Source organism: Antechinus flavipes, chromosome 3 (assembly GCF_016432865.1).
Source record: "Antechinus flavipes isolate AdamAnt ecotype Samford, QLD, Australia chromosome 3, AdamAnt_v2, whole genome shotgun sequence".
Lineage (NCBI taxonomy): Eukaryota > Metazoa > Chordata > Mammalia > Dasyuromorphia > Dasyuridae > Antechinus > Antechinus flavipes.
The window spans coordinates 385,942,321-385,968,973 of record NC_067400.1 but is presented as its reverse complement, the minus strand read 5'-3'; the positions used below and the strand labels follow the sequence as shown (position 1 = coordinate 385,968,973).

Sequence of the window (26,653 nt, the reverse complement as noted above, 5' to 3'; positions counted from 1 at the left end):
CTTCAGATACTTGGCAGCTGTGTGGCTCTGAGCAAGTCACTTAACCTGTTTGCCTCAGTTTCCCCAACTGTAAAATGATCTGAAGAAGGAAATGGCAAACCATTCCAGTATCTTTGCCAAGAAAACCTCAAATGGGGTTGTGAAGAATCAGACATGGCTGAAATGTTTGAACAAGGTACAAGATACACATGTATGTGCAACACTTGTTCATGATTAACGTTACTGCCACATTCACCTCGGGAGGGGACATTTCTCAGACAACATGAGCTATCTTTAGAGTATCCCCAAGTTTCAGAGATCCAGCTTTGTAGAGAAAGAAGACCCAGGACCAGTGGCTTTCTTGCCATATGCCCCCCATGTGATGCTCAGTCTTCTAATCTTGTGCCTTTTTATTGATATGGAGCAGCTGTTGTTTGTCCTGCGTTGCTGATGAGGACCATGACATCAGGGAAGTGATGCTGTGACATGTCAGTGAGTTGGAGTAAGTGGGCAAGGCCACCTGCCTCACTTTCCCTTCTGAGTCATCTGGAACTAGGGGCCAGATACAATCAGGATGGCTTAAATGGTCTGGATGCACCTTGGTCTTTAAGCTAAGGTCTTTAACAGGTTTCAGGTGCCTCAGGAGACACCCACTCAGTGGTTAAAACTAGGTAGCAACTGAAGCAAAGAATCTCCTCTCTAATCTAGTCCCCCAAAATCTAAATAAATGGAGCAGCCAGCTGGCTTAGTGGATGAGAGTTGGGCCTGTATGGAAGATCTTAAATTTCAAGAGTCCACCTGTATGTATCAGAGCAAATCACTTAATTTCCTCAACTGTAAAATTAGCATAATGATAGAACCTACTTCCAGAGAGGATCAAATGAGAGACTATTTGTATTAACATAGTGCTTGACTCAGAGTAATAACTATACAAATGTTAGCCACTGTTACTATTATTATTGTTAATAATAATATTAACATCTCCAATGCTTGGAATGCTTTTCCTCCTCCACTCTGCTTTTGGTTTTCCCTGGATTCTTTCAAGAAGCTCAAATCCCATTTCCTGTGAGAAGCCTTTCCCATCCCTCTATTTCTAGTGCCTTTCCTTTTCCACTGTATAGCTTTTTTTTTTTTTTTTTACATAGTGTCACCCCTTTGAGAATGTGAGCTCCTTAAAGATAGGAACTGTTTTCCTTTCTCTATATTTCCAATGCTTATCACTGTGGTTAACAAATAGAAAGCATAAACAAAAATTTATTAAGGCAGATACCTTTTCCAGTGGCCTTGATTATGATCCATTCATGCTTTCTCTTCTAATAGAACTCTTGTTCGCTCTGTACTTTATAGGCTTAGAATGCTGCCCCTGCCACTGGGAAGTAATGTGTCTTACCTGCTGTCACAAAGGTAGTATGTATGGGAAGAAGCACTTGTGGCCAGGTCTTTCAGACTTAAGCCTGTCTCCCATGTTATCCTATCTCCCTTGTTCATGGCTTCACCTACTTCCTCCAGAGAGGAGCCACACAATATGCCAAAGACTTTCTTTTAGTTTTTTAAACTTTCTCTAGGTAGTGGTGTTATATTTGGGCTTTCCATCTGTTATCATTTGCTCTACAAAATAATTAAGGATTTTTAAAATTTTCGTTTTGTTTCTGACATTGTGCTTCTCAGTACTTTTAGGGATAGTCTGGAATTTTTTTAAATATAAGAAAAATCTAAGCTTTCTATAGACCATCAGCAAGAATTAAAGAAAACTGATAAAATCCTTTATAATTATGACAATATATACAAAATTTTGGCATTTCAAGACACAAAAGACCTCCAAAATTATTTTTACAAAAACCAGACAAGAACTAAACAAATAGTTTATTCAAGGTTATGCCACACTAATATAGAAAAAAATGCCAATATTTCTCAAATGAATTTAAAAATTCAACACAATACAAATAAAATTACCAGCAGTATATTTTGTAGGATAAAATAAAATTATTATAACTTATATGGAAAAGTAGATGGAGAATGCACAGGGAGAACAGAGAATGTTAAAAGAAAATTAAATGAAGACCAGAAGGAAAAACCAAATAAACAGGATAGCTTTGAAAGCAACATGTTAAATTTATTATATATGTAAAAAGAAAAGCAAGTTTTACATAGTAGAAATTCTCAATTTTATAATTGAGCCTTTTTTTCTGCTCTACTTTGTAAAATGGAAATGCTTATTTTATTTGGTTTTTGTTAAAGTCAGAATAAAATACATCTAAAAAAGAAAAGTAGATGGGCAAGAAGATTAAGAACTAAAAAAAAAAAAGAAAAGAAAAGTGTACTTTAAAGCAATAATTATAATAATTAGTATTGGAAATAGAAAGAAATAAATGGGAAATAAAGAAAATACCCATGTAAGAAGCTAATATTTGATAAATCTATTCTTAAAAATGTAATAACCAACTTGTCTCTGGAATGAGAGGACCTGGGTTCAAATCCCATCTCTGAGGACTGCTATCTTAATGCATTTGGGCAAACCACTTAACTTCCCCCACCTCTGTTTCTCATCTGTAAAATGAGGTGATTTCACCAGATGGTTTCCAAAGTCCTTTCCAGTCTTAAATCTATGATCTTAAATGGAATAGGGAAAACTAGATAGCTGTATGATGAAAATTGAGTTTAGATTCTCATCATAATAACTTAGATTAGTTATGCTATTAGGGAAAGCTATTACTTTTCCTTAAAAGGTACTGCAACTGTCCTTGAGGCTTTATTAGCACAGGGAATTGAGGTTCTGGTCGCAGAAGGCATTTCCTGGTCATCTGAGGACAAAAATACAAGGAGCTCCTCTTCTGGAGGCTTCTGATGTAGTAGCTTCCCACACCAGTAGAGGGAAACTGCACTCAGCTAAATCAGTACCACATCCTTCCCTCGACACTGCTGGGTAAATCTCCTTTTGTTAATTATGAGCTATACGAAAACTGTATCTTTTTCCTCTGATTTTGAACCTGAGGTACTCAATTAGTTAGCTTGACTTGTTACACAAATGATCTCTCTCTATATATACATATATATATATATATATATATATTTATTTAATCATAAAAAAAAAGAGAAGAAAAAGGAATATTTTTGATTCACCAACAAAGAGAATGCTTCATGAAAAGTCCTCCCCAAATGCTTCAGTATAGTGTGGAGATGACTCTGAGTTTGTAGCAAGTTCTATAGAGATGGTCTGTTTTGGGGACTAATAGAGAAAGTAAGTCACACAAATCAAGACTTCCAATGGATCTAACACTTGTTTTTCCTTCTGACTTTTTATTTTACATGTCCAGCTATGGGGTCCATGGAATGATCATTTTTATCTAAATTTATATGGATTCCTGGACAAAGATGATTATGGTGATATCTCAAATTTCAACTGGTATCAAAGTAGACAGACAGAACCCTGGGTCTGGAGTGAGGAAGTCTTGAATTCAAATTCAGCCTAAGACACTTATTATTTACTTGTATCACCCTAAGCAAATCATTTATCCTATTTTTGCCTCCATGTTCTCAACTATAAAATAGATATAATAGCACCTCTCTCACAGAGTTTTTGTGAGTATCAAGAATATTTAAGTGAAGCACCATATCTGATGTATAGTAGGTGCTATATAAATGCTTATTCCCTTCCCTTCCCTTTCTCCTTCAACAATTGACTTTAGTCCTGAAGACACAAAAATCCTTTGAAGAATATTATGAGCCAGGAAAAAGTTATTAAAAGAAATAAACAATGAATGCTGCTATTATTAAACCCTTCTGCATCTTATGAATGCAATTCTTTTTTAAAAACAATTGATTTATTAAATTTTGGCATTCATTAAAAGAATTTAGAATTTCAAATTCTTTCCCTTCCTTTAGCCCCTCCCTCACTCATTGAGAAGGCAAATAATATGATACTCATTATACATGTGAGTATATTTCTATATTAGCCATGTTACAAAAAAAAAAAAAGAAGAAAGCATGCTTCCATCTGCACTCAGAGTTCATCAGTTCTCTCTCTGAATGTGGACAGCTGTTGTGATATGGAAGCTACCTGCCAGTAGCTACTGGAGGTCTAACTCAGACCTACAGAATGGTTCTCCTCTTGTGAGACATGATGCAAGGAGACTGAAGGCTGTTGCATTCTCTGAGCTCTCTTTTCTTCTCTCTGCCTCCAATTTATTTCATTCCCCATCCACAAGGAACATCTGCATCAGTAAAGGCTGCTTTGCAACTCCTTCAAGTGTTATGATCCACAGCTGTGGAGGCATTTTGGAGAATTGACCTGCCCCTTCACCAGGCATGGTCCTTAACAATTCCCCGTTTTTTTGTTTTATGAGACTGCGATTATTTTTCCCCCATAGCATAGTCAGTAAGTTTGTGCATTGGCTGTTATTTGAGTCTACATGCTAAGGTATCTGAGTCTGCATGCTAGAGAGTACAAACAGCACTATAGCAGGTGTTGAAGCTTATGAGATGTCATGGAGGCAAACTTTCAAAGAGAGAAGAACAACAAGGCTTTTAAGTCTCTCATCAGTCTCCTGGCTCGGCCCTTTGAGGTGTTGGCCCATTTAATTAGCCCGACTAAAAAAGTCTTATGGGTCTCTTCTCCCTTTCCTTCCCCACGGGTTACTAAAGGAACTCTGGGAGGATCCTACTCACAAACAGCTCTCGGGTGCTGATGCTTCTTTGTTTCTTGTGTTTCTTATGTCCAACATTCGGGTGCCATATGTTGTGATATGGGAGCCTGGAGGTCTAACTCAGACCTGTAAGATGGATCTCTTCATGTGAGAGGATGATGATGATGCAAGGAGACTGAGAGGTAGTTGCTGTTACCTGATCTCCCTCCTCTTTCTTCTTGCCTTCAATTTATTTCATTCCCAATCCACAAAGAACATCTGCAAAGGCTGCTTTGCAACTCCTTCAAGTGTTATGATCCACAGCTGTGGAGGTTCTTGGAGAATTGACCTTCTCTTTCACCTAGGCATGGTCCTTAACAGATAGCATTTTCCATGATGAATCCTTTGGAATTATCTTGGATCATTGTATTGATCATAGTAGCTAAGTTATTCATCCTTACAATATTGTGGTTGCTATGTTTAATGTCCACTTGTTTCTAGTCACTTTACTTTGCATAAATTCATGTATCTTCCCAGGTTTTTCAGAAATCATCCCCCTTTGTCTTATAGCACAATTGTATTTAATCACAGGTATATATTACAACTTGTTAAGCCATTCTTCAATTGATGGGTAGGCTATCAATTTCCAATCCTTTGCCACCACAAAAAAGTTGCTTTAAATATTTTTGTATATAGAGGTCCTTTTCTTTTTTCTTTGATGTCCTTCGGATATAGACTACCTAGTAGTTTAAAGTGTTTGAACATATTTATAATCCTTTGGGCATAGTTCCAAATTGTTCTCCAGAATGATTAGAGCAGTTCATAACTTCCTCAACAGCGCATCAGTGTCCCTATTTTTTCATATTCTCTCCAGCATTAATCATTTTTCTTTTCTATCATGTTAGACAGTCTTATAGATATGAAAGATACCTCAGAGTTGTTTAAATGTATATTTCTCCATTAGTGATTTAGTTAATTATAATGCAATTCTTAATTTTATTTTTAATTTATGCAATAAAACAAGCATTCCCATGACAAAGTACAATAAAAAAAGATTGCATATGAAACTATAAATGTAGTATGTGCAATTTACTATCTTTCAAATATACAACAAAATTACCATGTTACTTTCTTTTTTCTTTCCTCCATTCCTCTTCTCCCACCCCTAGAGATGGTTATCATTAAATATAGGTAACACACACACACACACACACACACACACACATGCACATATATACATATATACATATATGTATTTTTATTTATCAGTTCTTTCTCTGGATGCAGATAGCATATTTCTTCATATGTCCTTTATTAATTTGGTATTTATAATAGACAAAATAACATATTAAATTAAAATCATTCTTAAAACCAAATTGCTGTTACTATATACAGTGTTCTCTTGGTTCTGCTCATTTATTTCTCCATTATTTTATGCAAGTATTTCTGGTTTTCTGAAATCATTGCATTCATTATGGCTTACAGCCCAGTAGTATACCATTACAATCATACACCACAAATTATTCAGTTATTCCCCAATTTCTAGTTCTTTACTATTACAGAGAGAGATGCTAAAATAAATAAATGCAATAATAATAATAATAAATGAAATTCTTACCAAATACCTGGTATACTTAGAGGTAACATGAATTTTAACTAACTTAAAATTATGAGATATACAGTTTAATTTCTCCAGTGTCAATAGCATTCCTTTATTCAACATTTCAATAAACATTTATTATGTGTTTATTAGATGCCAGGCTATTATCTATATTTAGCTTTGACATAAAAAATATTCTGTTTTAACTAAGGAAAATAATAGACTTTATAGATTAGTGTTTCTATTATAATTGTCAAGATATTTTAGCTCTAGCCTGAACCACCCACATGTGCCATATTGAAATGACTTAAGTAAATTGAGATTTCCTGTTAGGAAAATCAGACATTCATCAAAATTAAACAAGTTAAGTTTAATTAGAAATTGAGCCTTAAGTTTTAATATATACATATTCTTCTGGGTGACATGCCTATGATTAACCTCTTTGTAGACTTCCTTCATATTTAAAGAATCAGTTATATTATATGGAATTTTAAAATATTAAATTACAAACTTCAAAGTATTCTCTTGCATTCTAAAGGATGTAGGTATAAAGATTATAGAAATAACTATCAATGGATCATAGGGCATAAATGTGATTAAAAGACAACAAACACAAATATTTCTGATGAAGGAAACTATTTTTTGTGAGTCTAATATGTTTAGAAAATTTGAATCTCCAGATGTGGGTCTGCCAATCTCAGCAATAGGGCTGGAGGCTGGTTCTATTATTTCCTTGCTATAAGAAACTCCTGGGTAAAGATTTCACTACAACTCTTTGAACCAGCAATACCATTATTAGGTCTATAGCCCAAAGAGATTTTTTTAAAAGGAAGGGATGGGGGGGAAAGACCTATTTGTACAAAAATATTTATAGCAGATCTTTTGTTGGCAAATTTGGAAATTGAGAGAATTATCTATTAATTGGGAATGGCTAAACAAGTTGTGGTATAGGATAGTAATGGAATACTTTTATGCTATAAGGAATGACAAGGCCAATTTCAGAAAAATCTTGAAAGACTTATGAAATTGATGCAAAATGAAGCAAGCAAAATTAGAAGAACCATGTACACAATAACAGCAAGATTGTATGATAATCAGCTATGAATGACTTAGCTACTATCCTAGAAATACAATGATCCAAGACAATGTCAAAGTACTCTTGATAAAAAATGCTAAACACATCTAAAGAAAGAACTGATGGAGTTTGAATGAAGATCAAAGTATACTACTTTTCACTTAATTTTTCTTTTCTTTTTTTTTTTTTTCACATGTCTGTTTCTTTTTTTTACAATATGACTAATATGGAAATATGTATTATATATTTGCACATATCTAATCTATATCAAATTATTAACTGTCTGGGTGGGGGAATGTAGAAGCTAGAACAATTGCAGAGGGCTGGAACTCTGAAAAGGTGTACTTGAATCTTAGGCAGCAGAGTGCTTAAGGTTAAGTACTAAATATGAGATAATGGTTCTATAAACATATAATTAGATGATATGGTGATATGATGGCTGTCCTCACAATTGGTGCTTGCTGAATATGTTGTGATGAGGTAATCATAGGAAAGGATTGGAGGAAGGAGGGAGAGAGTCAGAGTTTCTGCCACAGCAAGCTTAGCAGGAAAGACTTCAGGCTCCAGACTCCAGCGTCCAGGATTCATCTTTAATGAGGCGCTTGGCAGCTTGGCTGCCTCCTTCACTTCTCCTCCTAAAGACCAAGGACTTTGATTGATCCTGACTCTGACTGATCCTGAGGCTCTCCAGAAAACTAGCCCGGACATTACAGGGGAAGATAAAGGAAGGAGAGAAAATTTAGAACTCAAAATTTAAAAAAATTAAATGTTAAAATTGTCTTTATATGTTATTGGGGGAAAATCTTTTTTTTTTTTTTAAAGGGAGAATTTGGGGGTAAAGATAACAAGTTTTGATTTGTATATGTTTAGTTTGAGATACTTCTAGGATATCCAGTTCAAGATGTTTTATGGCAGTTGGAGGTGCATGTTTTGGTGGTTGGTTGTAGTCTTTTGTTCTTGAAGAGGACCAAAATGATGTCACTATGTTAAAGTTGAGTCACAGTGTGTCCGACTGTCATTATCTGATGAGGGCATGCCAGGCTGGGCAGTCCTGTGCCAATGTCATACAATTAATTTCAAAGTTCTTAAAAGAGACTTTGAGAGTGTCTTTTTCTGACCATCTTGTGAGCGCTTGTCCTGTGTGATTTCTTTATAAAATAATCTTTTTTGGCAAGTGCACATTTGCATTTGAATGTGCCCAGCCCAACCAAGGTATGCTCTCTGCAGCAGAGCTGGAATACTTGGCAGTTTCATTCAAGAAAGGCCCTCAGGGTCTGGTGCCTTATGCTGGGGTGACCTTCAGAATCTTCCTAAAACAATTTAAATGGAAGCAATTCAGTTTCCCGCCATGGTGCTGATGTAATGTCGGATTTCACTGATGTACTGCAAGGAGGTCAGCCCAGCGGCTCTGTGCACCTTCAGTCTGGTAGTCAGGCTAACACTCTCCTCTCCCACACTTTGCTTTGGAGCCTCCCCAACACTGAGCTAGCTCTGGCAATGTGTGTGTCAACCTCATTATCGGGGTGGACATCCCTGGGTCCATTGGCAATGGGTACATTTGCTTCACCATTTGCTGTAACTGATGGTTCCATGTGGGATGGTGTGGTCCTAGCTGGTAGAGGACCTGTGTTTTGTTGGAGGACCTGTGTTTTGTTGGTGTGAGATGGCTGTGTACTCAGTGCAGCCTCCAAAGCTGAGATATAAGAAAGTATGGATTGAATCTCTGCTGCCTGGGCTAATTTTGGCCTAAGAATTAACACAAGAAAACACAGGTCCTCCATCAGCTACCATCCGGATGGAGATGCCTGACTCTAGCTTAGAAGGACTGAATATATAATAGATCTAAGAACCATCAGCATAGAGGTGATAATTAAATCAGTGGGAGCAGATGAGGTCACGAAGTAAAATAATATACAGTAAAAAAAGATGACCTGGGCAGAACCTTGCTACCTCTGTGGACATGATATGGACCAATAAAGAAAACTGGGAATGAGCAGTTGGACAGAAAGAGAACTGAGATAATGGCATCCTGAAAACCTAGAGAGGAGAGGATATCTAGGAGGAAGGCATTAGCTTCATCAAGTGCTGCAGAGAGATCAAAAAGGATGAGGAATGAAAAAGTTACAACACTAGGTATGGCAATTAAAAGATCACTGGTAACCTTGGAAGAGGCAGTTTTAATTGAATGGTGAAGTCATAAACTAGACTACAGAAGTTTTAGAAATTTAGTTATTTTTGTACCTGTTTGACATTGTAATCCTGTTGGGGTCATAGACTATGTCATGTCTTATTTCTATTTGTAGTTTCTCCATTACTTACTAGTGTGTTCCACAATAAGGAATCGAAGACTTAGAAGAGCCCTCAATTGTGCCTTAGTCTAGTCCAAGTCAAATGGGAATTTGTAGTAACCTCTCCCTCAAAGAAAGACCTTTTGAGGTCTAAGCTATTGGAGTGGTTTGTCATATCCTTCTTTAGCTCCTTATACAGAAGAAGATACTGAGGCAGAAGGGTTAAGTGTCTTGCCTTGGGTCATTTATCTAATAAGTGAGCATGGATTTGAACTTAGGAAGCTGAGTCTTCCTGCCTCCAAGCCAGCACTCTTACCTACTGAGCCACCTAACAGCCCCAAAGTTTTCCCTTACATTGAACCAACTGAAATTTGCTTCATGGCAATTTCTACCTTACATGATTGATTAAATGTTTCTTGAATATAGAATGAATATAGGTAATTATAGACAATCTTTTAGGCTCTGATTTTTTTTAAAAGCAAGTACAATTGCTCTACAATTGCCACACTAGTGTGGTAGTACTTCACTGTCATTTAAGTTCTTATTTTGCAAGATCTTTCCTAGAACCAGATGGGTAAGGAAAAGCTCAGTTAAAGGATCTTCTAGTCTATCATCTGCCAATTTTCTTTATTTTATAAGCTGTGTTACATTAATTCATGGTTTTGTGTCTGTTAAGGATGAAGCAACATTGAATATACCATATGTATGTAATAGGGTCATAGACAAAAAATTAATTATGCTTCCTAAACCTTCCATTACCATATGATTAGCAGCTAGTCCTAAATCTATTAGACAGCTAGATGGCACAGTGAATACAGTGCCAGGCCTAGAGTCAGGAAGAGCTGGGTTCAAATCAAGCTTCAGACACTTGCTAGCTATGTGACCTTGGGCAAGTCATTTAACTCTATTTGCCTCTGCTTCCTCAATTGTAAAATGAGTCACAGAAAGAAATTTCAAACCACTCCTGTATCTTTGCCAAGAAAACCCCAAATAGGGTCACAAAAAGTTGGGCACTACTATAACAATGGAATAATAACTAAATCTACTGGGCTACCTGAAGATATGATTTAATTTGGAGATATGTGTGACTATCTGTCAACCTAGTTAATTTTTTTTGTAGATCAATTCAATAAATGCCTATTGAACATAATTATGGCCCTATATTTATTTCTAGGCTTGTTGGTACTAAATGTTTGCATATGATACTTTTTGGTGCCCAGAATAAGTGTGACCATCCGTTTTACTCTTAAATTTGGCCTAAACTTCCCTCCTTTCTTCTTCTACCCCCTGAATATGGATGGCTCACAAAATTACAAAATCTCAGAATTAGATAGGATCTCAGAGTCCCACTTATTCAATCTCCATCTCAGCAGGAACTCTCCTCAAAAATTCCTGACAAGTAGTTATCCAAGCTATGTTCAAAGATCTCTAGTTTTGGGCAATCCACAATTCCACTAAAGTAACATATTCTGTAAGCTACAAAAGAAAGCCACTAGACACACACATGTATTTTTCCAATTACTACAATCATCTTCATCTCTTGAAAAAGAAAACTAAACATGAATAAACATTGCATGTGCCACTTTAGACATATTAAATTTCCATATTTTGGGAACATTTCTATAGAGTCTTTTTTGATAACATGTCTGGAAAGGAAGAAATACATTTTGGCAGCATTACAATATTATTTCACAATTTGTGAGTTACTGTGATTTGTTGGGAAGATAAAAGGAAAAGAATAAGTATTTATTAAATTCTTATTACATACTGAGCACTTTACCAATGTTATCTCATTTGATCCTCATAACCCTGAGAAGTCAGTACTACTATTATTCCAATTTTACAATTGAGGCATTGGAGGAAGAAAGGTTAAGTGACTTGACCAAGTTACATACCTGGTAGGTATCTGAAACTGGACTTAAGCTCAGTTCTTCCTGACTCCAAGCCTAATGGTCTATTCAGTCCCCCATTCAGCTGTAGATAGTTAATAATTTTCGATTTGAAAATGGAAAACAATATACCTATTGCTGAGGGTAGGCTAGCAATTTTGGCATGATACTATAAAAATAATACTCTTAACAGGGGTATTCATAACTAAGATCAGGAATGTTTATTTAAATAATTTGAGGGTTCAAAACTTTCTTATGTTTCCTAATTACTACCCCATTCTTTCATGATCATATCTAACTTTGGGGACACAGAGGGAAACTTTAGATCTTTGACTTTATTTCTTTGTAGGGAAACTCCGGATGTGGAAACTTCCTCTATTGAAACAAATCAGTAACATCAGCATGTCTCGCTTACATGTATATCTTGGAAAGTTGACCTCTAGACCCAGAGAGATTAAATGATTTGGGGATAAATGCTGATTTAGCACTGTACTAAGTACTTTGCAAATATTATGTTAACTCTCATGTTTGGAGATTAACTCCTTGTAAAGCCCAATTCCTTATCTGTATCTGCTATAAGGAAATAGGGATGAGGGGATAGATATTAATGGGAATTTATATTGCTATTATATCCAACACACACATATGTGTATGAATGCATATATACATGTATGTGTATGTATATATTATATATACTAAATCTATATAAATATACAAAAAAAAATTTTAAACTTACCTCTGGTGTTTGTACTGCTGAATTCCACATAATAGGCCTTTGAAGAAATACAACCTGCTTTGTAGCCAAATTCCCTTCACTGCAAATGAAAACAGGTTTTGAGAGACCACGGTACTCCATAATTGATACGAATAGGATATTCATAGATTTAGAGCAGGAAATGATCTCAAAAGTCACCTAGTCCTTTTTTGCCCTCCTCCAATCTTATTTTTCACTTCCTCCCATCCCTCCCTCTTCTTTTACAGAAAAGGAAACTATGCATCTGAGAAGTTGAGTGATTTAGAATCACATACATAGTGGGTAGCTGGATTTGAATCCAGGTCATTTGACTCCAAATTGAAAATTGAGAAAATCTGTTAAGTGATTTCATTTTATATCACTTCTGATTTTGTAATTACCTATATCATGTTTCACTTGTCTCTAAGTTAAATTTGGAAGTTCGGCTTTCCTGCAAATTACTCACTGGCTCTGAGTTGAGAAGTTCAGTTTTTCAGCTAATTACTGTTCTATTCTTGTGTCAAGGAAATCTGTTATCCTTGAAGGATGCAGATGGATGCTGAGGAGTCAGGTCTGTTATCTCTGTAACACTGGCTGTCCTTCAAAAAAGTCTGGCTTGCTATTGCTGTGACACTAACTAGGCAAGAAGGGGACTGAATCAGAATTTACTAGTGAAAAGTTGTGGCTAGCTCCCACAGTTCCCATTTTCAGTTAATCACATTGTGCTCCATGCTTCAGACTTTGTAACCAATCATATTGTTTTCCCCATCTAGGATTCTGCATTATTTTGTCTATTTTGTCTCCTCCTTTTGTCTATAAAAATGATCAGTTGACCTTCATTTGGGGCCTTATCTAACTAAGGGGACTAATACCCTGCTTATTGGCAAATTCATGCTTTGCTACTAAATTGATTATGCTTGGAGCTTTATACTTCAGTTTACTTTAATTCCAATTGTGATAAAATCCAGAGTTTTTTCTATTATTCTATCCATCTATGCAATCATATGTCTTTTCCACATTACTATGTTGGCTACAGACTTTTCTTGGCTTGGAATGGCATATTTATTAGTACCAGGGCTTCTGATGTAGAAATCCCCTTTATCAGGATAGATTGCTATGGATTTGTAATTTATAGTTTACATAGTTTTCTGAGAGGTTGGGGACCTGCCCATGATCACAGAAGCACTACTTGAAGCCAGGGCTTCCTCAATTTAAGGCCTTTCTCTGTCCCATTATGTCATGCTGTTATCTCAGTTGATATACAACAGCAAATTAGATAGGCATGGAGACATTTAGAATGCATGTTCAGTCAGGAGAATTCAATCACTTCGGGGTTTTTTTCTTCAACAGTCTTGTCATAGTCTGTCATTCTGAGTTCCTTCCTTATTCAACTACCATCATGGCAAATTATCTTTTACCAAAGAGGGAAAGAGGGCTGGATTCCTCTTGAAATGCTTTTCAGGGTATCTCTGTAGTTTTGTGAATTGGAGTATCTGTAGCTAATGTTGCTCAGTTACAACTTTTATTATGTAAAAAGTCAAAACAAAACCCTACTATTGTAGATGTTTATCTAATCCTGATCTCTTTTATTTAAAAACAAATGCAGTATTGAAATATAACAAAGAAGTTATAGAATTCCACAGAATCTGAAATTCCATATTTTATTAAAGTAGTTTAATGTTAAATAGCTCCATCTTTCCCTAACTGAAGTATATATCCCTAATCTATTTTTAATCTCCGCTCAGGGCCAGAGCTAGCAAAAGTATAAAGATAACATTCAATTCAACTCTTTATTTACTTATTTTGATAGAGGAAAAATTTAAACTCTTTTAGGACCTTCTGAAAAGTGTACTGAAAGGGAATAGAACAGGCCCTATTGCCAAGATGCATGTGTCTTAAAGAAATATGAAATGGGAAAGAATGTCCCTTTATCCTACAATATACATTTTTTTTAAGCTTTTCATTTTCAAAACATATGCACGGATAATTTTTCAACATCGACCCTTGAATAGCCTTGTGTTTCAGATTTTCTCCTTCTTCCCCCCACTCCCTCCCCTAGATGGCAAGCAATCCAATATATGTTATACACGTATACATTCTTAATATGGGGTTTATGAACTTAAAAAAACTCCATCACCTGTTTTTGATAATTGTATTTCAATGTAATTGATTTGTAATCCTACATATTTTATTTTATGCATTTTAAAACATTATTCTGAAAAGGGGTTTATAGGTTTTATCAGTGGCTGAAAGGATCTTTAATTCAAAAAAGTGAAATAAGAACCTCTATTTTACAGGGAGAAAGCTAGGAACATGAGATGAGGATAGAAAAAAAATGTCTTTGGCAATGTTTCAGGGTATTATTTGGGTTTCAGACTGAGGATTACATGAATGTCATAGAATTGGAAACCTCCAGAGTAGGGGAGAAGGTATCAGAGTTCTTGAGTAGAGAATAGGCCTGCCAAGATGATGATGGTGAATATTCAGGGGTATTTTCCTCTTCTAGCATATCCACACACATCAGATCTCTGAGTACATGGGGTGTCCTAGGGTGGGCTATTTGATTTAGAGCTAATGGGCCATGTCTAAGAGAACTCCATGTTCATGGATTATTGAAGTTTCTTGATATTCCTCCACTAAATTCCTGTTTCAGTGCTTTATCACAATGTGAAGGTGAGCCAGGGTTTTCAAAATATGTGTTAAGAGACAATAAACTTTAGCTAGTAAATCTTAGCAAGCTGGAAATGTTTTAAGCAAAGACCCAGTGACTCAAGACCAACTGAGATAAATTTGGAAAGGCTCATTCACAGTGACCAAAAGTAGACTTTTTTTTTTTTTTTTTTTTGGCCACACTAACTTGTCAATTAAAAAGTATTCATTATCACTTATTAATATGTGCCAGGAATTGTATTGTAGATATAAAGAAATACAAAAAGCCTTTGTTCTTAAGGAGCTTACATTTTAATAAAGGAGATTATAACATAGAGAAATTATCACATATAAAACAAATCCAGAGTAAATGGAGAATTGTCTTGGGGGGAAGGCACAAGCAGCTGGGGGGATTAGAGAAGACAGCTTGTGAGCTGAATATTAAATGAAGCCAGGGACTCTAAAAGTCAGAAAAGAGAAAGGAGTGCTTTCCAAGCATGGAGACAAAGGCATAGAGATGGAAGATGGAGTATTGTGTGTGAGGAATAGCAAGTAGACCATTATGGATGGGTATAAAGAATAGAAAAGTTAGGAAGGGACAGGTTTTGAAGAATTTTAAGTACCAAATAGAAATGTTTCTATTTGATCCTAGATGTAATAAGGAACCAGGGCAGTTTATTGAGTGGGATGTGAGAACCAGTAACATGGTCAGCTATGCTTTTTTTGGAAAAAAATCACTTTGATAAGAGTATATATACTGGAATGAAGAAAGATTTGAGGAAAGGTTCATTTAGAACACTATTGTAAGAGTCCAGAAGAGATGTGATGAGGGTCTGAACTAGATGGAGCCTGTCTAATGAAGAAATGGGGCATATGTAAGAGATGATATAAAGAAATTACAAATTTTGGCAATTCACTAAGTATGTGAGTAGATGATAAGAGTGAAGGATGACAGAAAGGTTTTTAACATAGTTGACTGGAAGAGAGATAATACCCTTTGTAGTTATTGTCTAATTCGTGGAGGGAATGCAGTCTATGTTCATAGAGGTAATACCCACTAATAATGTAATGGATTTTCTGAAGAACTTAGCTATTCTTCATATCATACATAGCTTAGTTGCCCTATTTGATTGGCAGAATTTGGGGAGTATTACAGATTAGAGAATTATTTATTTCTCCACACAAATATTTAAATATCTCAGACCATAGGAAGAGAGTTTATTTCACCAACATTTTATTTAATTTAAATAAATTAATACGAAAGGGAATTTTCGTATTTTTTCAGAAAGGGAATAGAGCTAGTGAATGACAGGTGACTGAAATAGTAGAAATGATAGAAACTTCAGAATTGAAAGGTTTCAGTATGTTTCAGGTTCCAAAGTATTTTGAGTTCCAAAATATTGACTTATAAACTTTAGGAATATGATCCAATTAAAAGTTCAGGACTGTCAATATTGAAGTGTTTCACAATAAGACAGGATTTAGAATTGGAAGGAGTCTTGGATATCATCTCATTTGCAGATAAGGTAACAGGCTAAACTGACTTGTTCAGGGTTGTATAGGCAATATGTAAGAGAACCAGATTTGAATCAAGTCTACTGACTCTAAATTTAGTATATTATATATATATTTCAAAACTTTTAAAAACAAAATTTCAGCTGGCACAAAAATTAAATTTTATTATAGAATAAGATAATGATGTTTGCTTGGCTGAAAAAGATCACAAAGCCTTAAAGGGCTTAATTCAAAGTTTAGGATTTCCTAATAATCCTAATATTTCCTAAGTTTTTTAGTCTGAATAGATGGAAAAAAGATGACAGTTCTATTTTAAAGAAAAGGTAAGAACTTAAGCTCAGTAGGGCAATCAAGAGAGTTGGGAGCACATAATAGGCAAACTGGCTTTTTGAAAAAAAAAAAAAACCCAATCTTTTAAAAATGCTTCTCAGGGTAAAATTACTATGATTTAATTCACAGCAGAATTAAACAACTCTGGGTTTTTCAAAGAATTTAAATTAGAAAAGAAAAAAACCAAAAAGGACTAAAAATGATACTTTACAATACCCCCCAACTCCCTTTAAATATGCAATCTTTCTTTTAGGCTGCCACATGAGAACTTAGATGAAGCTAAGTTGATGGTCTTTTAGAGCTGAAAGTTAGTTTTATCCTTTCCAGAGTATATAGACTATTTGAAGTGTAAAATTGCTCTGTCTCTCCTATAGAGGCAATAATTTGTTCTGAGGACTCAGAACTATATTTCAAGACATCCTAAATGAAACCTGCCCAGGACAAAAAGTAAGTTTTCCCAGCTTTTAGGGAAAAAAAAAATCTAGTCCTCAAGCCCCAAAATATTTTATAAAACTTAACAACTAAAATTATATTCCTATGGACAAAGTACCCACATGTAAAGATACAGTGCCCTAAGAAGAGAGAGGGAAACATGAGGTGAGGAGTTACAATTTTAAAGATGAGTAAAATTGGTGACAGAAAATAGTTAATATAATTAATATGACAGAAAATCATTAGTACTAAATGTAATATTACTTGTCACTTCCTAGTAATGTCAGAATTACAGTAATGTCTTTATATTTTTATTTTTAAGATATTTTGTCTGCACTCATAGAACATTTCCTATGGTGGCGGGTTTGCTATCCTGTTATTTCAGTTAAAGATGCTTTATTTTTCAATTCATGACTTTGACTTATTTCAGGGCTTCACACTATGAAAACTAATCTTATTACTACTAGGACTTTTATTCTCAAGATATGTAGGCAAATAAATCTAGGAGTAAAACTATATCTCATTTAATGAAAGAAAAACATTTCAGCAAAGTTTTTGTATGAGTCATATTTTCCTATTCCATTTTAAAGTTATGTATTGCAATAGTAAAAATTCTGGCTCTTGGTTATGACAAAATAACACTTAAAATGAATCAAACCTCTTGCAATGATTTTTTTAAAAAAGAAATGGTAAAAATTTTTCAAAAATTGAAAATATCTCTAACACTACTCTTTGAATTACAATACTATATTGAACTAGACCAAATTATAATTTAAACTTATTGAAAGTAAAAATATAAAATTGTTCTAGAAATGCTGGCTGCACCAGGTTTTGTCTCACACTGTCTCATTTCCACTACAGAATTAAAAATGTCTATATTTTAAATGATTCAACTATTATTTATCTCTCTTTTTGTTGTATTTTTTGAAAGGAGTCTATGGTTTCATAAGTGTAGAAAATTCCTAATACCGGAGCACCTAGGCGCAATGGATAGAGCACCAGCTCTTAAGTCAGGAGGACCTGAGTTCAAATTTGGCCTCAGACACTTAACACTGCCTAGCTGTGTCACCCTGGGCAAGTCACTTTATCTCAACTGCCTTAGGGAAAAAAAAAAAAAAAGAAAATTGCTAATACCAAAATTCTTTCTCTTTCATCCATATCCTTACAATTCTTATGGCCAACCTAAATCCTGCTTGGATTTATAGAGCTACTCTGCTTTTGGGTTTACTTCTTAGTTTTTAAATCCATAGTAGTTCTTAAATGTATGTGGTATTTTCTTCTGATTACTCATTGTCTCTACGCTTAGTTCACAGAGTGAGACTTTGTGCCACAGCTGTCTTCTCTAGCATCCTTATTTTCTGGATTTAATTTTGTCTTTTTTGATCCTGCTTGGTTATTTCTGCTGCCTGGTCGTGGTTATAGATGGGAGGTTCATTGCTGGTCTCCTCCTGTTTCCCCATCTGTAAAATGAGAGGGTTGAACCAGACTTCTGAGGGCAGAAAAGTCTGGTTCTATATCCATGACCTTGATCTTTTAGCTCTTCCAAAACCCTAGCCTGGAACTCAAAACTGGGCCAAGAGCTAGGATTACATGCGGGCCTCTGCTTAATCCCTCTCTTCTTAGTCTATCTTCTGGTAGCCTGCTAGCCTCATTTATCTGTCTCTATCTTCTACTTTTACAATCAGTAGCCCAGAGTTGGCTTTAGTGCCTGCCATGGCCTTTCCTAACAAAATACTGGAGATTATTAGTATTAGTTCCCTAGTGCACTCTGGAAAAAATGTCAGCCTTATTCTATCTGAATTCACTCATGTTGAGGATTTCACTAATATTGAAGGCTGGTGGGTTCAGGTCTCCTGGAACACTCTTAGCCAAGCTGCCAGGACACTTCTATTCTATCTTCATTTCCTCTGCTGCAGGACACTTCTATTCTATCTTCATTTCCACAAGTAGATCCCTACTGGGATCCAACAGAACATTCGAGATTGGGCTGGCTTCAGATCTCCCAGAGCGGGCTCAAGGGCAGGCCTCGGCGCCCCTCTCGTGTCTCCATTTTCTAGGACAGATACCTCCTGGAGACTGGCTTTGATCTCGCTTCTCCAAAAGACAAGGATGGGAATCCTTCTGGCTTCAGGCTCTCTTCATCAGAGATTGTTCTGACCTCAGTTTACTCCCACTCTTATTCCCCAAACAGGTACAGAGCACCTGTGGGCTTGCAGAAATCTTACGTAGGTCTGGACTGAATGAAGGGCCTTACTAGGTCTTCCTTCCCCTTGAAGTTTTTTTGTTTTGTTTTGTTTTGTTTTTTTTGATCATTGCTTTACTGGCGTTATTCTAAACTCGTTTCTGTAGAATTTCTTAGGAGTTGTCTGGGGACCATAAGAGATGAAATGACTTGTACAGCTAGCATATGTCAGTACTTTCTGACTGCAAGGCTGTTTGTATTGATTACACCATGCTGCTTCTCATCATCAGTTATAAATCTCCCCAGTATTTAAAAATTTACATCTGATACAATTCCCACCTCCTTTAATTTGGCATCACTTCAACCACTGGATCTATCAAACCAAGGACAGTAATGTTCAATCCTTACTTACCAATGAGACCTATTTCATAAATAGGCTACTTCAGGGAACAATCTTTGAACTATTGAGTACGACTAAAAAAAAATGGAATCACTGTAGAATGTTACATGCAGACATTAAGCAAGACATTATTGCAAGAGCAACAAAATTTGGGGTGTTTTCAAAGATATGTATAGCACCACAGCACAGCGTCATCTAAAACTGCATGTAGCTCTGGTCCCTGTAATATCCCAAATAGAATGTAAATTCCTTGTGAGGAGACTATTTCATCCATTATATTTATATTCCTAGTACCTAATATAGTGCTTGGTACATATTAAGTGATTAATGAATATTTGTTAGTTGTTTGATAGAAACAAAGGATATAGAAAAAAGTAAATGAAAGGATCAAGGATGAAGAAGCAACATAATGCTAGATGAAGTAGGATGAAGGTTGAAAGAAGAAATGTGACAATCTATATCATCATGAATGACACAGGTAAATGTATAATGTATGTTTGGGGCATATTCTAAACCTCAGAAACCACCAAAAACAGGCCACCATATTCTTTTGCAAGTCCCATAGTGCCTTTATTAAGAGACATGTAACTGGAGTAAAGGTCAGTAAAAACATCTAACATGGCACAGCAATTTATTTTCAGATTGACACTATTGTTAGAGGAGTCACAAAGCCAACCTACCAATTAGATCTTGAACAATGATATTTCTTGAATTTTGAATTTCTTAAAATTTTGTTGTTGTTAAATTACTGTTTCAGGAAGTACTCCAGGGGAAATCATTTTTATGCATAAATGTTCATCTTAGCTTGAATTTTAATGTTGCTCTGAATATTGCAGTGCTTTGCTTTAGAGAATTTAAAGTATGTTACTGTTAAATCATTATCTGCACACAGTACTGTGGTGAGACTCAGTTGTCCCAAACTTGCATTTGTTAGAATTTCTAACAGAAACCAAAAATAACAGTTCCATGGAAAACAGAAAAATAAAATCACAATAAGTAAACTTTATAGGTTAGGTTTCTTAATTGCTACTTCTAAGAGCTTTTAATATTCCATCTGGCCTCAAAAAAGAACTCCTGTTTTAGAGTCTACAAAGCCACCTTTTGTAATTCTACACTGAACACACATTCTCAGGGACCACAAATCATGGCATGTCTACTTAAGCTGGTCTCACTTTTTTTTTTTTTTTATTAAATAAATGCAGTGAACACAGATATACCAATCATCAATAAAAGATCAAGATCAACTATTCACATTAATTTACTTCTTTTTTCTTAATAAGCTACTGAGCCAGAGTGGGATATTATCAGAAGTTCTTTTTAAAGCAATCCAATACCAAGCAAATAATACAGCTATACAACAATTTGAGAGGAATTTATTTTACAGAGCACGTGTAGAAAAATCTCTTCACAATCAAGGATTTGTTATCCCTCAGATTGACTAAGGAATAAAACTGTAAAGATGTGGCAAATATGGAAGCACAGAATTTTAACTCTGAAAAGGATTTGTAAGGATCACTTTGCAGAAAGATTCTGAATCTTTTTAATCTCATGGACTATTCTGACAGGGTGGTGAATATCATATCAAAATGGTGTTTTAAAATGCAGAAAATGAAACACTTAACATTCACATGTTATGAAACACATAAGGATCTCTCCACAGATCCCTTAAGGAAAGTTTAAGAATCCCTGATCTAGTCCAACTCCCTCATTTTATAAATGAAGGAAACTGAGATCCAGAGAGAACTGAATTGCCTAACGGCATAAAGCTAGTTAGATTCTAGGTTTTCTGAGTTCCTGTCCAGTATTTTCTACCACACATATTTGGACTATTCTCCAGAAAAGCAACATATCTTATCCTAAATTTTTGCCACTTTGGAGGCAACAGTTCCTGGTGAGTAGGGATTCTTTAAAGTATCTGTTAAGAATATGTAAAGGGATTTCAAATAATTCTTTAAGAGTATTTAATAGGCTGCCACTTCAAAGGGATAAGTGAAGAAACTGGCAAGTCTACCTGTGGAATCACCAAATGCTCACAGCTGTTGGCTCAGCTGCCTTACTGGTCCCTGAGGTGTAGGGCCATGACCCTTTTCTGGCTTCTGTGAATCTCATATTGATTTGTTTTTATTTCTAGTAGCTCCCTTCTATGTGGGGGCTAAGAAGGCAGTCAGTGGGAAAAAGAGTAAATATCAGTTTAGATAAACAAGACTATTACTGTGGAATCAAGTCTCTAAATAGCACTTTATCTCCAAGAAACTAGTGGGGAAATTTGAGATTTGGAATCTGGCCAATATTGAAACAGATCCTATTGAAACAAAGCACCTATAATTACAATTGTTCAGTTAATTTTGAACTTAGTTTTATAGTGGCAAAATTACCCTGCCAATTTTTAACAAATAAAATAACCATCTTCACAGAGGCTCATAAGGCATAATTAGGCAATGGTCATAAAAACTGCTGAAGAGGAAATGAACAATGCATGGTATTTAACTTTCCCAAGGAGCATAGACCATCATAGTATTTTAGAGCTGGATAGGAATTTAGAGACATTTGGCAAAGCAACTCCAAACAATTCTAGGAAGTGACATCCAGGGAAGAATGTAACCTGTTATACTTATAGAGCAAATGTCCTCCTCCTGTTCTTGTGACACTGTACTCCCTGTTGGACATATTTACCTCTCAACCAAAATGAACACCCAAATAACAATATTTCTAGAAAAGAAAGAGAAAGCTGTGAATAAGATCTAAAGGAAAATGGGGTACAGTGGGATGAGCACAGATTCTGGAGATAGATGACCTAAGATTAGGTACTTGTGGTGACAAGTATCTATATTAACTTTCTTGGGCTTCAGTTTCCCCATTTAAAAATGAGAGTTGGAATAGCTGGTCTCTGAAGTTCCTTTCCTTTTTTGACCTAAGAACCTAATCAATTCAGTTCAATTAGTATTTGTTGAGCACATTTTATGTGCCAAGAAAAGAACAGCTAATGAGGAAAAGCAATATGGAATAAATATCTATCTTAGCATATACAAAGAATTGGAAAATGGTATTTTTTGACAAAAATGGGGGGGGAACAAAACAGATTCAAGTTTGGGATAGAGGGAAGCAAAGAATATAAGAAAGTACCTCCATCAGCAGTTTTCCCCATAGTACCCTAGAAAAATATATTACAAGGATGGATAACAATTTCAGCACACTATCAATCATTTCATTCTGATAAATTAATCTATGTTACATTAGTGGAGAGCAGAGTAATTCATTGAGGAAATGCAATACATGCACATATATATTCTACTACATTATACATATTCAATTTATATTTTACATATAAAATTATATATCACATACTAAATAATTTCTGTCTCTGTGTCTCTTTTCTCTTGGAGACAGGGAAGAAAGATGAGGAAACAGTGTTTGGCACGAATAAGGAGAGGTCCAGAGCATAAATGTCACTTAGTAGAGTTATTACAAGGAATCTGGAGTTACCATAATTGGGGCCCTTGGGAAAGGGCATCAAAGAAAATACGGTAAGTTTGTGTCTTTCTATAGTGATTAGAGGACATGGGAGTTAGGACAGACAAGTCCTGGACCAGTGGATAACTTGATGTAGGAAAGAGCTTCTTTGCATTCTTAATCTTAGTATGTCCGTACGGACAACTGAGTGCTAGTGCCTGCATTCACTGGCTATGCTACCTTATACAAGTCAACTAGCCTCTCAGCTACAGTTTCCTCATCTGTAAAATGGGCATTTTAAAAAAAAGTGTTTTCACTGTCTACCTTGTATGGTGTTATACAGATCAAATGAGTATAATCTATGTAGATCACTTTATAAACCTTAAAGTGCTTATATAAATATGAATTATCATTATTACCATAATGAAATGTCAAAAGCTGGGAAACGCTAAGGGGTTACAACTTGCATTTTGAGAAATGCTTCAGAGGCAATCCTATATATTGAAAATCTGAGTTTGTTGAGCAATACTGTGTTACTCAAGGATTCTTAATTCCCTCCTTCCCGGAAGTGTGGGCATTTTCATTTAAGAACACAGTGAATCAAGCTGTGGTGGGACAAGAGGAAGCATGTTATATAGTTGAGGAAAGATCACTGGGCTATAGTGCTTGTTTTGCTTATATTGGCTAGAGAGTGGCTGTCGTTACCTAAAATGGAAGCAGGTGGAACAGCCACAATTCCTTCATTTGATGATTTTGCTAAATAGAAAGTAGAGGGTGCCTTGATTTGTTTCTTCTTCCTTCAACTTTAACATGCATTCATCAAATGCTTCCAGGTGAGAGAATGAAAGAACTTGAACTTGGGGGACCGGTTTAAAATCTTGGCTAAACAAATGACTATCTTTATAATCCTGGGTTTAAATGGATTAAATCCATTTAATCTCTGGGTTTCCATTTCCTAAACTGTAAAATGAAGTTGGTGGACAAAATGATCTCTAAGGCTCCTTAGAGCTTCTTAGAGCTAGCTCTTATGTGGCAAAACACACATACTAAGATAGATATGAGCATGAATAAGGCATGATCCTTGACCTCATACAACTTGGAGTCTAGGTGGATGTTCAAATACATATACAAATAATTACACTACAAATATTATTTGCTTTTAAGGCATAAAACTTTAGAGCTGGACCAGTTTAGAAGGCCTAATCATTTCTTTATACCCAGTAAGTAGTTAGCCCATTCAATGAGGAAAAAAAAGAGAGAAGTCTTAAAACAAATAAGTTTACTATTGGGAAGAAAAAATAATCAGGATAGGATGAATGGGACTTTGCCCTAGGATCATGATGTAGGGGAGTAAGTTTTCTTATTCTCCATGGGCACTGCTGCTCTTTTACCTCACTTTGTGAGCTCCTACCACTTTGCAGCTGACACACTTTAAGTTCCATCACTATCTCCTTGGCCACTTTCTCTGCTCTCTAGTATCCTCCCTCTCTCCACTTCACTCCAAAGTATTTTTGCTTTGATGAAAAAATTTCAAGTTAGACCTCTTCTCTGTTCAAGTTCATAGGAAAAAATAAAAATGATTCAAGTTTTTCTTATTTAGTTCGATAGTGTTCCCAGGAAATGATAATCGTAGATTTAGAGAAGAGGAAGGGAAATAGGATAGACATGAATCTATGACATTTTAACATTTACAGTTGTATGGATATAGTAAAAAGAAGAAACCAAGGAGTAATATTCATAGCATTCTCACTCGTGGTGAAAATTCAGCAGTTAAAGGTGCATATGAAGCTAAGGTCAACTTAAAGCAGAACTGCCATTGTGGTCCTTAGACTGGCTATTTCTCTAAACCTTATCTCCAGACCCCCAAACCAGACAGTTGTGTCCTGAGAAGAAAAGATGGACACAGACCTTTGTGACTACAACGCAGGATATCAAAGCACTGGGTTTTGGGGGGATGAATACATTTTTTTCTATCTGTTATTTTTAACAGCTCTTTCTTTATTCAGCTTGTCCAATTGAAAAAAAAAAAGATTCAATTTTGTAGAAATGATTTCACAGTCAGTATGCTTTTTTCAATTCCTTGTGGAAAAGTTGAAGAGATAGTGTAGTAGAATGGAAAGAGCTCTGGACCAGGAGATCTGGATTTTAGTTCTGGCTCTGCTATTAAATAGTTGTTATTTTTAGCAAATGAATTATCTTCTCCATGCCTTAATTTCTTTACTTATAAAATGAGAGGGGTAGACTAGATTATGGTGGCACTATAGTGCACAGAGTGCTGGACCTATAGTCAGAAAGACTCATCTTCCTGAATTCAAATCTGGCCTAAGATACTTACTAGCTATGTGACTTTGGGCAAGTCATTAAATTCTGTTTACCTCAGTTCCTCATCTGTAAAATTAACTGGAGAAGGAAATGGCAAACCACTCCAGTATCTCTGCCAAGAAAATCTCAAATGGAGTCATAAAGAGTTGAAAATGACTGAAAACAACTGAACAAGAAAACTAGATGTGGTTATATATATAAAAAACATATATATATATATATGTTTTAGAATGTAATGCTAATATTGAAATATGCTTTCATAATACCTGTCATGTCTTAATATGGGTGTCGGAAGTACACTCGTCAAAAGCCATCCAAATTCAGCCAGAGTATGCAGTAGAGGACCATAATCAGTTTTAATTTCACAGCCCTGCATAAATAAATATAGGTACATCGTAAGTGCTCTTTATATCTATTTTACTAATACCAAGTGATTAATTATATATTATATGAAACAAGTTACATTAGAAATGGTCACTAATGGATGATAAACTTATATCATGTCTAGTTGTAGTAGAGAACTATGTAACATATAATTCGAATAGCTAACATGATAAATTGAAGAATAGTTATACTGATTACCTTGTATCTAGTAATTATTTTTCTTCAAGAAGCTACTGGGTGGGAATACTGCATAAATTTGCCCTTTTCTATTCCATTTATCCTACTTCCAAGATTAGATGGTCTTGGAATATAGACTGCCTTTTCTATTCAAAAACATCTTTTTATATCACCTTAATTTCCCAATATATTTTTCCTGTCTGCCCCATCCAGAAATAGATTTCCTCATTAAAAAAAAAAAAAAAAAGAATGAAGCAAAGATAGGTCAGTAAAATTAGCAAATGCATTAAGTCCAACAGTACACTTTGTATTCCACTAACTTAATCCCTCACCTCTTTAAACGAGGCGGGAGGTGAAAGTACATTCTCATAGCTTTTATTCAGGGAAGGGAATAAGACTTGAGTGCCTACTGTGAACTAGATACTGTGTGTTTTACAAATATTAACTCAGTTGATCCGTAAGGCAATCCTATGAAGAAGATGCTATATTATGATCCCTATTCTATAACTGAATAACTGAAGCAGATAGAGATGTGAGCAGAGTCACACAACTAGTAAGTGTCTGAGGCTGGATTTAAATTCAGCTCTTCCTGACTCCAGCCAAGACTCTACCTATAATATCCCCTC

The 26,653-nt window shown here is 35.4% G+C and overlaps 1 protein-coding gene across 1 annotated transcript in view; it reads right to left on the bottom strand.

Annotated features, from left to right (window-relative positions):
• RFTN2 (raftlin family member 2) overlaps positions 1-26,653 on the bottom strand; it is a 73,409-nt gene that overhangs the window by 2,485 nt on the left and 44,271 nt on the right. Inside the window, exons 7-8 of the mRNA XM_051985930.1 lie at positions 25,733-25,836; positions 12,190-12,268 (exon numbers count right to left, since the gene is read on the bottom strand). Coding sequence (XP_051841890.1) covers positions 12,190-12,268; positions 25,733-25,836 — 183 coding nt within the window. The remainder of the gene's footprint in view (positions 1-12,189; positions 12,269-25,732; positions 25,837-26,653) is intronic.